At 39.5% G+C, this 15,245-nt stretch overlaps 1 protein-coding gene and 1 long non-coding RNA gene across 8 annotated transcripts in view; one reads left to right on the forward strand and one right to left on the reverse strand.

The window, feature by feature from the left end:
* The window catches only part of MUSK (muscle associated receptor tyrosine kinase), a 101,792-nt gene that overhangs the window by 64,412 nt on the left and 22,135 nt on the right, over positions 1 to 15,245 (forward strand). For all 6 annotated transcript variants that reach the window (XM_027550490.1, XM_027550492.1, XM_027550491.1 and 3 more), the window contains 2 exons: positions 100 to 259; positions 10,369 to 10,375. In XM_027550490.1, coding sequence (XP_027406291.1) covers positions 100 to 259; positions 10,369 to 10,375 — 167 coding nt within the window. The remainder of the gene's footprint in view (positions 1 to 99; positions 260 to 10,368; positions 10,376 to 15,245) is intronic.
* Positions 1 to 15,245, reverse strand: part of LOC113897651 — a 119,286-nt gene that overhangs the window by 39,139 nt on the left and 64,902 nt on the right. The gene's annotated exons all lie outside the window — the stretch shown is intronic.

Here is a 15,245-nt window from a genome sequence, read left to right on the forward strand (position 1 = left end):
CCTTTTGATCCTAATCCTTTTTCTTTCCAGTCTACTTTATACAGCATATTAGAAATTCTTGACCTAATGCTATCTTCTTTTTCCCCCTGACTCCACCAGGTTTCTTCTGGGTCTATTCAAGAAAGTGTGAAAGACAGAGTAATTGACTCAAGACTGCAGCTGTTTATCACCAAGCCAGGACTCTACACATGCATAGCTACTAACAAGCACGGAGAGAAATTCAGTACCGCGAAGGCTGCAGCCACCATCAGTATAGCAGGTAGGATGGCTGTTCACAATTGCACTGTTTCAGGAGCAGAGAAGGGGACGACAGAGGATGAGAGGGTTTGATGGCATCTGTGACTCGATGGACATGAGTTTGAGCAAGCTCTGGGAGTTGGTGATGGACAGGGAAGCCTAGAGTGCTGCAGTCCGTGGGGTCACAAAGAGTTGGACATGACTGAGCGACTGAACCGACTGACTGAGGAGACAAGAGAGTCGGTACTATGCCACAACATCCTTCATTAGGGAACGTCTTTTTTTTTTTTTTTTTTAATCTCTTACTCCAGGCCCATTTGGGATATTTTTTCCTCCATAGGTATACTCAAAGGTTGACCAAAATAATTGATTTGGGGAAATTCATTGCTTCAAAAATTAAATTCTTAAATGCCTGCCTAAGTGATATGAAACAGCTTCCAGGAGTTCATTTCTTTCAATATCCTTCTCTTTCATGTTCTTTTCTTCCCTTTCTTATTCTTCCCTCTCGCCCTCTCTCCCTACTTCTTTCCTTCCCTCCTTCCTTCCTTCTTCCCTCCCTCCCTTTCTTTTTCTTTCCTTCCCATCCTCTTTTTTCTCTTCCGCCTCTTTCTTTCTGGGGGTTAATCAAGCTTTCCAAGGCTCTCAAAGAGTAAGCTGGCAGACATTTAACATGCTTGTGCCAATTTCTAATTGGCTATATTTTAGGGCATTTTTACTTATAAATATATTATCTACTTTATGGCCTTTCCCCTTCTTGTTTCACACAAGTGATAACAGGATCCACAGATATTTTCAAGGAAAAGGGCTGACACATGGATTTCTAGTATATTTGTGTTGAGTTATAAAGGTTTATTTTTAAAACTTACATGTCCCAAAGGCTTCTGAGAACATCTGTGGAATTCCTAGAGATGGAAATAATCCCTGTATCAGGAAATGCCAGGCATGATAATATTCATAGCATGCCTACCGTCCAAGGGTCAGCAGAGAGATGCTTGGCCTCACATGTAAGGTAAGCGCTGGTAGAACCGGTATCCAGAGCCAGTTCCCCAGAGCCTGATATTTCTTATTACAGTGCCACTTCTTTGATCTTCCTGATGAGGAAATTTCTAGTAATACTTGTGATTTTTAGCATGAGGTGAATAAGGACACAGAGAAATACATAGGGAGCACTGGGCAAGGCTGGCCCTCTGAGGCATGCCCACGAAGGAAAGAGATTTCAAAACCAGATTCCTTCTGCTTTCTCCTCCAAGAATATATCCGTATCTTGAGATATTACATCAATTATTCAAGAATTTCCACTGATGGGAAGTCATATTCCCAGAGAAGGGTGAGATGCTTAAAAGTAAATTCAACTCACTTTAACAAATAATAAACTGATTACTCTCCACATACCATTTGTTGTCTATGAAGCACTCTTACGTGCATTTATGAAGTACACTAGGTTCAGTCCATTGCATTAGGTAAAGGATGCAAACTTAATTCATGAATGGGATCATCAACAATGGAGTCCAAGTCTTCCAGGGACTCTCAATCTAAAAAGGAAGCCTATCAGTCACAGACATCATGGCATAGACTATGTTCTATGCAGAAGCACAAAGTACAACAGCAGGAAAAAAGAGAGTTTAAGGGAATCCTTCGAAAAGAGGTACCATTTGAGTTAGAGATGACAAGGTCAAAGTGAGTCCAGAAAATAGCAAGTCATGATGGAGACTGAGATGAGGTGGAGGAGAGGAAGAGAGGTTTGAAACGTGAGACCTAGCTGGATTATGAAGAGCCTGAGCAGGCTGACTGTACTCTTTAATCAATGAGAAGTTATTTAATTTTTTTAGAGGAGACAAGTGAATATGGTCAGATATATTATTTATCAAATCAACAGATGTCAGGTGTCAAAAGATGAAGGGGCATGGCATGCAGTTAGGTTATTCGAGTCTGGAAAAGTTATGAAATTCTGGCAACAGCAACAATTGGTAAACAGAGAAGAGGAGAGATGCATGAAACCTATTAGGTAGACGGCAGGTAAGGAGAGAAAAGATAAGGTCTGACAGTGTCTGAATGTGGTACAAGGAGTTTAGATGTGTCTGAGATTTTAAGAAAAATGTCTAGGACAAACAATAACAGATAAAACAACAGAACATGAGAAGGTTCAAGAGATAATTAAATGATTACATTTTTGATGCCTTTAAATTACTTGGAATGATTCTAGTCTCACTATCTTATGTTTGATTTGTTAACTGATCAGGAGCCAGTGTTCAGTAAACATATATTTATATAACTATATGTTGATAACATATGTATGTGCAGAGAGAAGGAGAAATAATTACATATGAATACTCAAATCCAAGAAAATAAACTGATCTAATCTAGCTTAAACTACATATCCCCTGGTTAGAGGAGAAAACAAGTGTTGCTAATATGAAGAAAGTTTCATTTCTGGTCATTATTCAGGCATTCAAAGATCAAGTCCCTGCCATGTCTCTTCCTCTCTTTCCTCCTTCTCTCTCTTCCTTACATGGAAAGAGAGAAGGAGTCTTGGATTTATGCACTGGTGTCCTCTGGACCACCCTAGTCTTTGGTAAAGTCTACAGCTGGAGAACTAGTGAGCTCATCTCTTGGCTTGGTTGGAACCCAGAGGACCTCCCTGTCTGGCTCAGCCCCATTGAGGCTCTTCCTGTAGCAGTACAATCCTCTACATCTCAGTCAAATCCTTCATCAATTCCTCTCTAGAGTCTATTATGCAACCTTTGCCCTTGGCTCTCTCTGCAATGCCATACATGCTAAACTCCAAGTCAGCTTCTTCCTTATCCCTCTTGGGGCCTGTAGCAACTTCTGAATCACTTTCATGTTATAAAAAACCAAAGAAGATTTAGACCACTAACTCAGTCCTGCTGTCTACCCAACTGTGTCATACTACCATTTTTGCATTAATGTGGCTGATCACGTATCAGGTTAAAGGGCCCTTATAAGATTCTCTGCTTCTAGAGTCCCAAATAAGAAATAGGAAAAACTCCTGCTTTATCTTTGTGTAATTTATCAATATCCTGTCTTCTAGGATTTTGGTCCAGAGAAAGGAACCTATAAAATGTGTACCTTAATTCACCTATCTTCACCTTTCTGTAATTTCATGTAGAATGAAACCAGCAATGATTTGACTTTAGTCAATGGGTTTGGAAAGTATGAGGTACCGTTTTTGAATAACACTCCCTTAGGTAGCTAATTCATAAAAAGCCACAAGACCCATTCGTTCATCCCCGATCTATTTTTCCTGTTGCATCACACTTACTATGAGACTTCAAGCTCCTCTACTTTTCCTAAAATTTCCTCATGCACATTTAAAAAGGGTATCTCATGAGTGCAATGTAACAAGACATCTGAACCCCATGAGACACCTGCCACTTTTATTTCTCTCCTTAACCTGTTCACATGGACATCACCACATGGTCAACACTGAAATCAGATTCATTATATTATTTGCAGCCAAAGATGGAGAAGCTCTATACAGTCAGCAAAAACAAGACCGGGAGCTGACTATGGCTCAGATCAAGAACTCCTTATTGCCAAATTCAGACTTAAATTGAAGAAAGTAGGGAAAACCACTAGACCACTCAGGTATGACCTAAATCAAATCCCTTACAATTATACAGTGGAAGTGAGAAATAGATTTAAGGGTCTAGATCTGATAGACAGAGTGCCTGATGAACTACAGACAGAGGTTCGTGACACTGTACAGGAGGCAGGGATCAAGACCATTCCCAAGTAAAAGAAATGCAAAAAAGCAAAATGGTTGTCTGAGGAGGCTTTACAAATATCTGTGAAAAGAAAAGAAGCAAAAAAAATAAAGGAGAAAAGGAAAGATATACCCATTTGAATGCAGAATTCCAAAGATTAGCGAGGAGAGATAAGACAGCCTTCCTCAGTGATCAATGCAAAGAAATAGAGGAAAACAATAGAATGGGAAAGACTAGAGATAAAATTAAATTAGAGATAATTTAATTATTATAAATTATAATAGATATAGATATAGATAATAGATAGATAATATATATATATTAGATATAGATAATATATATATTATATAATATATATATTATATAGATAATATATATAATAGATATAGATAAAAAATAAAAATTAGAGATACCAAGGGAACATTTCATGCAGAGATGGGCTCAATAAAGGACAGAAATGGTATGGACCTAACAGAAGTAGAAGATATTAAGAAGAAGCGGCAAGAATACACAGAAGAACTGTACAAAAAAAGATCTTCACAACCCAGATAATCACGATGGTGTGATCACTCACCTAGAACCAGACATCCTGGAATGTGAAGTCAAGTGGGCCTTAGGAAGCATCACTATGAACAAAGCTAGTGGAGGTGGTGGAATTCCAATTGAGCTATTTCAAATCCTGAAAGATGATGCTGTGAAAGTGCTGCACTCAATATGCCGCAAATTTGGAAAACTCAGCAGTGGCTGCAGGACTGGAAAAGGTCAGTTTTCATTTCCAATCCCAAAGAAAGGCAATGCCAAAGAATGCTCAAACTACCACACAATTGCACTCATCTCACACGCTAGTAAAGTAATGCTCAAAATTCTCCAAGCCAGGCTTCAACAATACATGAACCATGAAATTCCAGATGTTCGAGCTGGTTTTAGAAAAGACAGGGGAACCAGAGATTAAATTGCCAACATCTGCTGGATCACTGAAAAAGCAAGAGAATTCCAGAAAACCATTTATTTCTGCTTTATTGACTATGCCAAAGCCTTTGGCTGTGTGGAAAGAGATGGGAATAACAGGCCACCTGACCTGCCTCTTGAGAAATCTGTATGCAGGTCAGGAAGCAACAGTTAGAACTGGACATGGAACAACAGACTGGTTCCAAATAGAAAAAGGAGTATGTCAAGGATGTATATTGTCACCATGCTAATTTAACTTATAGGCAAAGTACATCATGAGAAACGCTGGACTGGACGAAGCACAGGCTGGAATCAAGATTGCTGGGAGAAATATAAATAACCTCAGATATGCAGATGACACCACCCTTATGGCAGAAAGTAAAGAAGAACTAAAGAGCCTCTTGATGAAAGTGAAAGAGAAGAGTGAAAAGTTGGCTTAAAGCTCAACATTCAGAAAACTAAGATCATGGCATCCAGTCTCATCACTCATGGCAAATAGATGGGGAAAGAGTGGAAACAGTGGCTGACTTTATTTTTCTGGGCTCCAAGATCACTGCAGATGGTGACTGTAGCCATGAAATTAAAAGACGCTTGCTCCTTGGAAGAAAAGTTATGACCAACCTAGACAGCATATAAAAAGCAGAGACATTACTTTGCCAACAAAGGTCCATCTAGTCAAGACTATGGCTTTTCCAGTTGTCATGTATGGAGGTGAGAGTTGGACTACAAAGGAAGCTGATGGCCAAAGAATTGATGCTTTTGAACTGTGGTGTTGGAGAAGACTCTTGAGAGTCCCTTGGACTGCAAGGAGATCCAACTAGTCCATCCTAAAGGAGATCAGTCTTGAATGTTCATTGGAAGGACTGATGTTGAAGCTGAAACTCCAACACTTTGGCCACCTGATGTGAAGAGCTGACTCATTTGAAAGGACCCTGATGCTGGGAAAGATTGAGGGCAGGAGAATAAGGGGATGACAGAGGATGAGATGGTTGGATGGCATCATTGACTCAATGGACATGAGTTTGGTAAACTCCAGGAGTTGGTGATGGACAGCGAGGCCTGGCGTGCTACAGTCCATCTATGGGGTCGCAAAGAGTTGGACAGGACTGAGCAACTGAACTGAACTGAACCTGTTCTTTCCAGTCAAAGTTGCTAGATGCCTCATAAGTGTCCCCTTGTCATTATTGAGGAAACTACATCTCAACTCTAGGGTGCTCCCTATTTCAGGAAATAGGGAACCAATATTCCAGGAAAGTGAGGCCACTCTGGTATAAAAGGGATGCACAGAACCACATTAATTCAGAATCACATCAAAGCATGGTCTTATGCTTCCCAGATCTCTCAGAGCTTAGTCATGACATCTGCTTTCTCCATTTCTGTTTTTGGCATCTCTCTCCATTAGCCTCATTAGGGCTTCCCTGGTGGCTCAGACGGTAAAGCATTGCCTGCAATGAGGGAGACCTGGGTTCAATCCCTGGGTCAGGAAGATCCCTTGGAGAAGGAAATGGCAACCCACCTAGTATTCTTGCCTGGAAAATCCCATGGACAGAGGACCCTAGTAGGCTACAGTCCATGGGGTCACAAAGAGTCGGACACAACTGAGTGACTTCACTTTCTTTCTTTCTTTTCTCCATTAGCCTCAGAGGTCCAGAGCCTGATGCTTCCCCTTTATAGTCTGGCAATGCTTCCTTACCTCAAACTCTCCTTTCTCCCATTTCAGCCACCCCCATCCTCCCCTGGTGTTTTGCAGTCAACGGTACTTTTTGTCACATTCTCTGTGTTTCACTTTGAAGCTTTTACTCCATCTGTTTATTTACTTATCCCAGCAGGAAAAATGGAAATGGAAAAATCTGTTCTAGGGCTCAGGATTATGTCTAATGATACTTCTAGTGTTTGAAAGACAGCAACAACAAAAATAAAGATCATCCTTCATTGTCCCAAAACTCTTCCATGCATACGCCCAGATTCATATGTATTATTGGAGAAACCTGATATACTTTTTCTGACTCATTTACATTTGCTCCTAGTCATCAAAAGGAGCCAGAAAAACTTTTGGATCCTCTCCCTATGAACCAGGAAGTTTCATTTCCCCTTCAGTCACAACCTCAAGAGGCTCAAGTTGCCATTTAAACTCACCAGGATGCCATGTTATTGGCAAGATGCCTGAGCTTTGTCCTCAGAACCCTCAGCCCTGTGACAGAGACCAGCAAGACAGCCCATGATCCCTGTAATGAGCACAGTCCTGGAAGAGCCAAAGGCCATCAAAATAGACTCAGGTATTAATTCTATCAAACATTTAAAGAAGCATTACCAGCAGTCTTTATTACCCTGATACCAATGCCAGATAAGGGCAATACAAGAAAACTGAAGACCAATATCCCTGATGGATATAGTTGCAAAAATTCTCAATAAAATCCTAGCAAACCAAATTCAACAGCACATTAACAGAATCATGCTTCATGATCAAGTGGGATTTATCTCTGGGATGCAAGAATGGTTCAACATACACAAATCAGTTAATATTTGTCTTTATCTGACTTAATTCAGTTAGTATGATAATCTCTAGGTTCATCCATGTTGCTGCAAAAAGGCACTATTTCAGTCTTCTTTATGGCTGAGTATTATTCCATTATATATGTATGTATGTACATATATAATATATGTACATATATCCATATTTTTAAGGATAAAAATATGATCCTCTCAGTAGATGCAGAAAAAGCATTTAACAAAATTCAACATACATTAAAAATAAAAACTCTCAGCAAATTGGATATAAGGAATGCGCTCCAACCCAGTAAGGGCCATATATAACAAACCCACAGCCAATATCGTACTCAATAGCAAAACATTACACACTTTTCCTCTAAGATCAGGAACATGACAAGAGTGCCCATTCTCACCATTTGTATTCAACATCATACTGGAAGTCCTAGCCCAAGCAATCAGGCAATTAAAAGAAATAAAAGGCATCCAAATTGGAAGGGAAGAAGTAAAATTGTCCCTGTTTGCAGATGACACAGTCTTATACATCAGATCAGATCAGTCGCTCAGTCGTGTCTGACTCTTTGCGACCCCATGAATCGCAGCACACCAGGCCTCCCTGTCCATCACCAACTCCCGAGTTCACTGAGACTCACGTCTATTGAGTCAGTGATGCCATCCAGCCATCTCATCCTCTGTTGTCCCCTTCCCCTCCTGCCCCCAATCTCTCCCAGCATCAGAGTCTTTTCCAATGAGTCAACTCTTCGCATGAGGTGGCCAAAGTACTGGAGTTTCAGCTTTAGCATCATTCCTTCCAAAGAAATCCCAGGGCTGATCTCCTTTAGGATGGACTGGTTGGATCTCCTTGCAGTCCAAGGGACTCTGAAGAGCCTTCTCCAACACCACAGTTCAAAATCATCAATTCTTCGGTGCTCAGCTTTCTTCACAGTCCAACTCTCACATCCATACATGACTACTGGAAAAGCCATAGCCTTGACTAGACAGACCTTTGTTGGCAAAGTAATGTCTCTGCTTTTTAATAGAACTGATATAAAAACATAGACAAATGGAAATGAATCAAGATCCCAGAAATAAACTTACACATATATGTGAGTTGACACATATATTTGTCGATTAATTTATGACAAAAAAGCCAAGAATATACAATCCCTTTTCCATAAATGGTATTGGGGAAACCAGATAACCATGTGCAAAAGATTCTATTTCTGTTCTGTAAATAAGTTCATTTGTATCAGAGTTTAGATTCCACATATAAGTACCATATGATATTTGTCTTTATCTGACTTAATTCAGTTAGTATGATAATCTCTAGGTTCATCCATGTTGCAGCATTTCAGTCTTTTTTATGGCTGAGTATTATTCCATTATATATATATATATGACATCTTTATCCAGTCATTTCATATTTTTATTTTCTATATTTTGAGCTGATGTTTCACATTATTACAGAGAAAATAAAACTTTGGACTCTGTTTCATAATAACCATAGCTAATTGAATACACCATCATGTTTCACATTCTCTGTCATGTCTCATAGTCACACTATTGGGTCCCTTGCAATGTTCTCCACAATTGTGAGGCCTGGGGTAATGCAGCAGGAGCACACAACTCCCTCTCCCATCCAGTGCTTCACCCACCATAGGCAGAGAGTGTTCTTATCAACAAAACAGACCCCATCCCTCAGCATTTCATGGTGGTTTCATCTGGTTTCCAACTGATTAAAGGTGTTTGCTTTTGTTCTTAATAAAAGAGAAAAGAATAAATGAATAAGCCAGTAGCTGCACTAAATTGCTACCAGCTGTCCCACAGCTAGTACCACAAGGTAAGCATTCTTTTTATAATCATGCAGCTTTTTCATATTAGATTGGCTGTATGTTTGAAAAGAGAGCCAAAGTTTTATTGGCTTTTCCAGATAATTGAAAAGATACTACAAATATTGATGACTGTTGGAAATTTTTAGAATTTTAAAAATAGCTAGTTTTGAGATAAAAGCACTTGTTTATAATTGCAAGGTTCTCGAAGCCCTTCCCTTTCCACCCCCCCCCCCACCCCCGCCAAAGAAAATGTGACTGGAGAAATTTCTGTATAAAACACACGAAGTCTAGTGAATCATCCTTTGATTCTCTTAATATTCTTAAAAAGACTGAGCACCTTTAAACAACTTTGATTTTTTTTTGTCCTCTTACTTGCCATTGAAATAGAAGCCCGTCTAAGTTTAATATCTCTTCCCAAGTTCTATGGCTGGATTCTCTCTGGTGTTGGTTCATCTCCATGGTATAGAATCCTCTCTTCTTAAATTGAGGGCTTTTTCATATACAGAACCTTGGTCTTTTCATGTTTCAACAGGTTTCCTTGTCCAGCTGCTATTAGATTCTGTCTTTACCCCTTCTGAATTACATACCATTTTCTCTCTAAGAATTTCCTTATGTTTCTTCCATCTGTTCTATCCAGAAAATGTGGGGCCCCTTGTTAGAAAATTATTAAGTGTTTCAAGATGATCACAGCAGAACACTACACTAAGCATGGAGCCCTTCTGAGTGTGAGACCCTGTATGACCACGTGAGGCCAGTGGGTCTGTGAAAATAACAGCTCCCCCATCCATCCCCTCTTTCCTTTTCCTGTTCAGCCCTCCACTCCTTGCTTTCTGGTTGAAAAGTCCCTGGGTGGCTAACAGAGGGAAAATCGGACTATGATCCTGCCTAGGCTAATGATGCCATGGATGACTCATCTTAAAAAGAATCCAGTTCCTACAGACATTTAATATTTTCTTACTTTCCTTCTCCAAATATGCCTGTTAATGTAGGATCTGGCCTCCTGGAAGATGCAGAGAACTTTTCAGAAACTTAGAGGTATCAAAATTATCTCTTAGAAGCCTTGAGATGAAAATGCACTAACTTTGTTTCTTTTCTCCTTTACTTTGATTTCCTGTGGAAACTCCCTTTCCTGCTACTAGAATGGAGGTAAGGTGTTGCTATTACACCAAGGTTTTGTTTTGCTTTGTTTGACATGCCATTTATTATCTATTATTTGTTGAGCACTGTAATCTTTCAGAAACTCTCTAATTTCTAATCCTTTAAATACTTTCACAAAAAGATGATGATGAAGATAGCTAGTATCTATTGAGTACCTACTATGTATCAGGCACTATGCTAAGAGTTTTACATACATTTTAAAAATTTATCCTTGAGACATCCCGATAAAATAGGTACTATTATTATCCCTACTGTATGGAAAAGAGATTAAGAGAGTTACTTCGAATTGGAGACTATAAGTGACTCATACATCAAGTAAATGCTAGGCTTGGAAAAGAGAAACAGCATTGACTCCAGAACTCTCCCTCATAGCTTTATCCTGCAGATAAGAAAGTAACACCTTATAACATTCTGAAATTTACAATGTTTTATTTGCATAAATTGACTTTCATAAAAATTCTATGATGTGTGGTAACTATTTTAACCTAATTTTACAAATGACGAAATCAAGATTCAGAATGGTTGTGTGCACTCAGTTGCTCAGCGATGTCCTACTCTGGATTGTACTCTACTCTGTGGACGGTAGCCCACAAGGCTCCTCCGTGCCTGGAATTTTTCAGGAAAGAATACTGGAGCAAGTGTCCATCTCCTACTTCAGTGGATCTTCCCAGTCCAGGGATAGAACCTGTATCCCTTGAGTCTCCTGCATTGGCAGCTGGATTCTTTACCATTGTGCCACCTGGAAGCCCCCATCAAAATGGTTAATTAAAATAACAATAATAGTCAAGTTCTGCAGACATTTTAAGCACCACTTTTCTCATATTACTATTTCAGCAACTTTATGGGACAAGAACTATCATCCCTTCTTCTTTATCTGAGGAACCTGAGGCACAAAATGCTGTCCAGACCACACAGCTAACTACAGAACCTCAATCTGAGCTCAGACAGTCAGAGTCAAAAACACAGATTCATAACTATAGTGCTAACCCATTCAACATAGCAACTAAACAGGACCTACAACTCAAGCCATTGATTGTAATTCCATGGAATGAAATCATTCATAGCATAAATAATAATTCATAGCCTAAGAAAATGTAGTGTGTTCCCAATCTTTTTCCCAATTCATATAGCTTTGATGCATTTGTTTACCTGATAAATAAAATTATCAGGTATTTGAGAATTAGGTGGCTATCACAGTTCTAAGAGACAGCATACTGACCTGAAGGATACAATAGAGAAGCTGAATATTTACTGAAGAGATATGTGGCATATACATGGAAAAAGGTAAATTGAAATGCAGGTCACCCATAGAAGAGATGTCATCTTTCATTCATTCATCCCTTTAGCACATGTCTTCTCTATGCATCTTTAAGCTACTCACTCTAGGAAACTTCCCTGGTGGTCCAGTGGTTAAAAATCCACCTTGCAATGCAGGGGACGCAGGTTTGATTTCTGGATGGAAAACTAAGATCCTACGTGCCACAGAGCAATTAAACCCACATGCTGCAACCACTGAGCCCACGTGCTCTGGAACCCATGTGACACAACTAGAGTTTCATGCACTGCAATGAAAGACTGCACACGATGCCATGGAGATCCCGCATGCCACCACTAAGACCCGGTGCAGCCAAATATAAATACATACAATTACGCTGCTAAAAAACAACACTAACTCTAATTCTGGCGCTATACTGGAAAGTGGAGGAACAAAAGAAAGTTTATGTATTCCCTGCACTCAAGGAATTGACATTTTACTAGGGGACATATACATACACACGCTGGGTCTGCAAGATCCTTTGGGGAAGGAAATGGCAACCCACTCCAGTACTCTTGCCCAGAAAACCACATGGACAGAAGACCCAGGTGGGGCTACAATCAAAGGGTTGCAAAGAGTTGACATGACTGAGCGATTAAGCACGTGTGCGCGCGCACACTCACACACACATACCCCTACACGAATTACAGAACCTCGTAATAATGGAAGCATGCACAAACCCTAAGGGCTCAAGGACAGAAATCATTCGTATAGAACTAAATGCAAATGAAAATTATTAACTGATTACAGTCAACTAAATGCTAACTAAAGAAATTCCCATACCATTTTTCACTTGTGGTAACACAAAGACCTTTGGTTTTCTGTAAAGGACAAGACAGTAAGTACAGGGATTTGTGGCCCATATAGTCACTGTTGCAACTACTCAGCTGTGCTATGGCAGCACAAAAGCAACCATAGACAATCTGGAAATGGATGAACTGGGCTGTGTTCCAATAAAACTTAACTTCTGGATACTGAGATTTGAATTTCATATAATTTTCACTCCTTTTGATTTCTTCAACCATCCCATTTTTAACTCACAGGTGATATAAGGAGAGGCAGAGCGCCAAATTTGACCTGTGGGTTCTATTTGCTGACCCCCATCTTAGAGAATGTGCGTGCGTGTGTGCTAAGTGTCCAACTCTTCATGACACTATGGACTGTAGCATGCCAGGCTCCTCTATCCATGGTGTTCTCCAGGCAAGAATACTGGAGTGGGTTGTCATACCCTCTTCCAAGGGAACTTCCTGACCCAGGGACCCAACTTGCGTCTCCTGCAGCTCCTGCGTTGCAGGCAGATTCTTTATCTCCGAGCCACACAATCATACACAAAGACATTAGACATGAAAGGATAGAACAATTCCAGTTTGCTTTGGAGACTGAGAGTGATGTAGAGCCTTGACCGTGGTATAAGTACAATGAGAGGCTGGGCAGTTGCTGTATAACAAAGGTGTGTCACCATTGAAGGAGAGGTACAGTTCCCACATGGGAGGGCAGGAAAAGAAGGTGTGGCATTTCCACTGAGGTAGTGGGGTTGTCCCCACCAACCATGGCATGGCTGGTCATCTGAATGTGCCACTGGACAATGTATTATGTGTTCAAAGGGAGTAGATGTCTCTCTCATAGAATCTGGAGCATCACATTTTAAAACAGTGGACCCTTGAACAATTCAGTGGTTAGCGGCACCAATCAGTATCTTACAGTCCACGCTATGTCTATGGGGCTCCTCCATATCCACATTTTGCATCCTTGGATTCAACTAGCCATGCATGGGATGGTATAGGACTGTAGTATTTATTGAAAAGAACTGCGTAAAAGTGGATCCAAGTAATTCAAACCTGTATTGCTCAAGGGTCAACTGTATTCTACTGAAAGGGAGTCATACGTGCTAAAGCAGAGAGAAAATAAAAGCAAAAATGCAGTAAGAACCCTTCAAATATTTCATTTGGTCAAGGAGACTTGTCTGTTACAAGAGAAACTAGCAAGGCTGGGATCAAACATCAGTTGTTGACTCCAAAAAAGAAACTATACAGAAAAAGAAGTCAGTCAGGTTTAGTTTATCAGGAGGCAAGAGAGGGACTGACTGCAAGTGGCATATTAACTAGAATTTTTGGAGGAAGTTTGGCAGATTATTCCGAAATGACCAGCACTCTGTGAACAGATCCCTGCAACCTCTGTCCCATTGCTGAATGGGCAACAGGACCAGCTGCCTCTGCTGTCACTCCATCTGCAGTCTCAAGAGCTACATGTGGAGAAACATGACTTCAGTTGGACAGAAAGGGGACTCATCACTTGCAAAAGGCAGAAGGCACCAGTGGAAATTTTTTGCATTCATCTTTTTCCCTAGGTTTTGCTGCGAGCTCCTTAAAAGAAATTTTTAAGTGATAAGGTTAGGAGGTTGAGGGGGAAAAAATGGCCCAATTGGCTTCCATATCTGGCCTCTGAAACTTGATCATCACATAAAATTTGAGGTTTATAAGTTGCCAAAATAAGGGAGATATACTACATAGTATACATACATACACACACACACATATATATATTTGATGCTAAATATCCCTTGCCTTGTGGGCTAATAAAGCAACGATAATCTACAAAAGCTGTCTTTAATGCTCCCAAACATCAGCAAGACACAGAAAATTAGCAAGAACCATACACTTTGTATGGTTTTCCCAGGATGCAAACGGTTTTCACAGGCTAGTTATCATCAAGCTGGTATGAAGACAAACCAAAATTAAAACCAAGATCTTCTCCCTTCTATTAAAAGCCTATTCTGCTTTTTTTTCCTTTTGCATTATGTAGCTAGTGCTCAAAAATCAATGAGGACTCAGTACTATTAATTCACACTGAGGTTGTTCTAAAGATTTTTCTAGGGCTTTTTAAAAGAAAAGCAGCAGAAATCAGAGAAAATAATTGGTTAATTCATTATTAACAACCCTTATCTCTAAGGCTACTTTTATAACTTTTCCTTTGTGTAATTTTTCTTAGTTTCCAATGTTTTTTTTTTTAATGGTTTTTGCTTATGTAATTAAAGAACAAAATCATGAACTTTTTATTTAAAATATTAGTGGAAAAATAAAGAAGTGTTATTGAATAGTTATCATATGACAATGAAACATAGATGATTAATTCTCAACTCAGACCAGGAGAAATAAATATTTAACTTTTACATGATACATTTTTTTCTAAGTGAAAATAGTCACCCTTCCTCTCTTTTTAAGGAAGGATTATCAATATGTATGACCATTTTGTAAAACAGTTTGAGTTACTTCCAGTTATTAGGTATTATTACTCAGTTTCTTAAAGCACAGTATCCTTGCTTCTCTCGAACTTTCTTAGTGTTATCCTACCTTGGGTTTCCTCAGAAGTTGAGTAATGAGCTATTTCTGGTGTTTTCTCAACCTTATAGGGCCCAGGTTTTCTTGGGAGTTTTGTGTTCCCTTATTCAAAACCTTCATTTTTAAAACCCCCAATAAACTACAAGTAATACAATAAAATTCATGTTAACTAATTAGTAAAATGCTAATATGAATTAGAAAATGA

This window comes from Bos indicus x Bos taurus, chromosome 8 (assembly GCF_003369695.1).
Source record: "Bos indicus x Bos taurus breed Angus x Brahman F1 hybrid chromosome 8, Bos_hybrid_MaternalHap_v2.0, whole genome shotgun sequence".
In the NCBI taxonomy this organism is placed as follows: domain Eukaryota; kingdom Metazoa; phylum Chordata; class Mammalia; order Artiodactyla; family Bovidae; genus Bos; species Bos indicus x Bos taurus.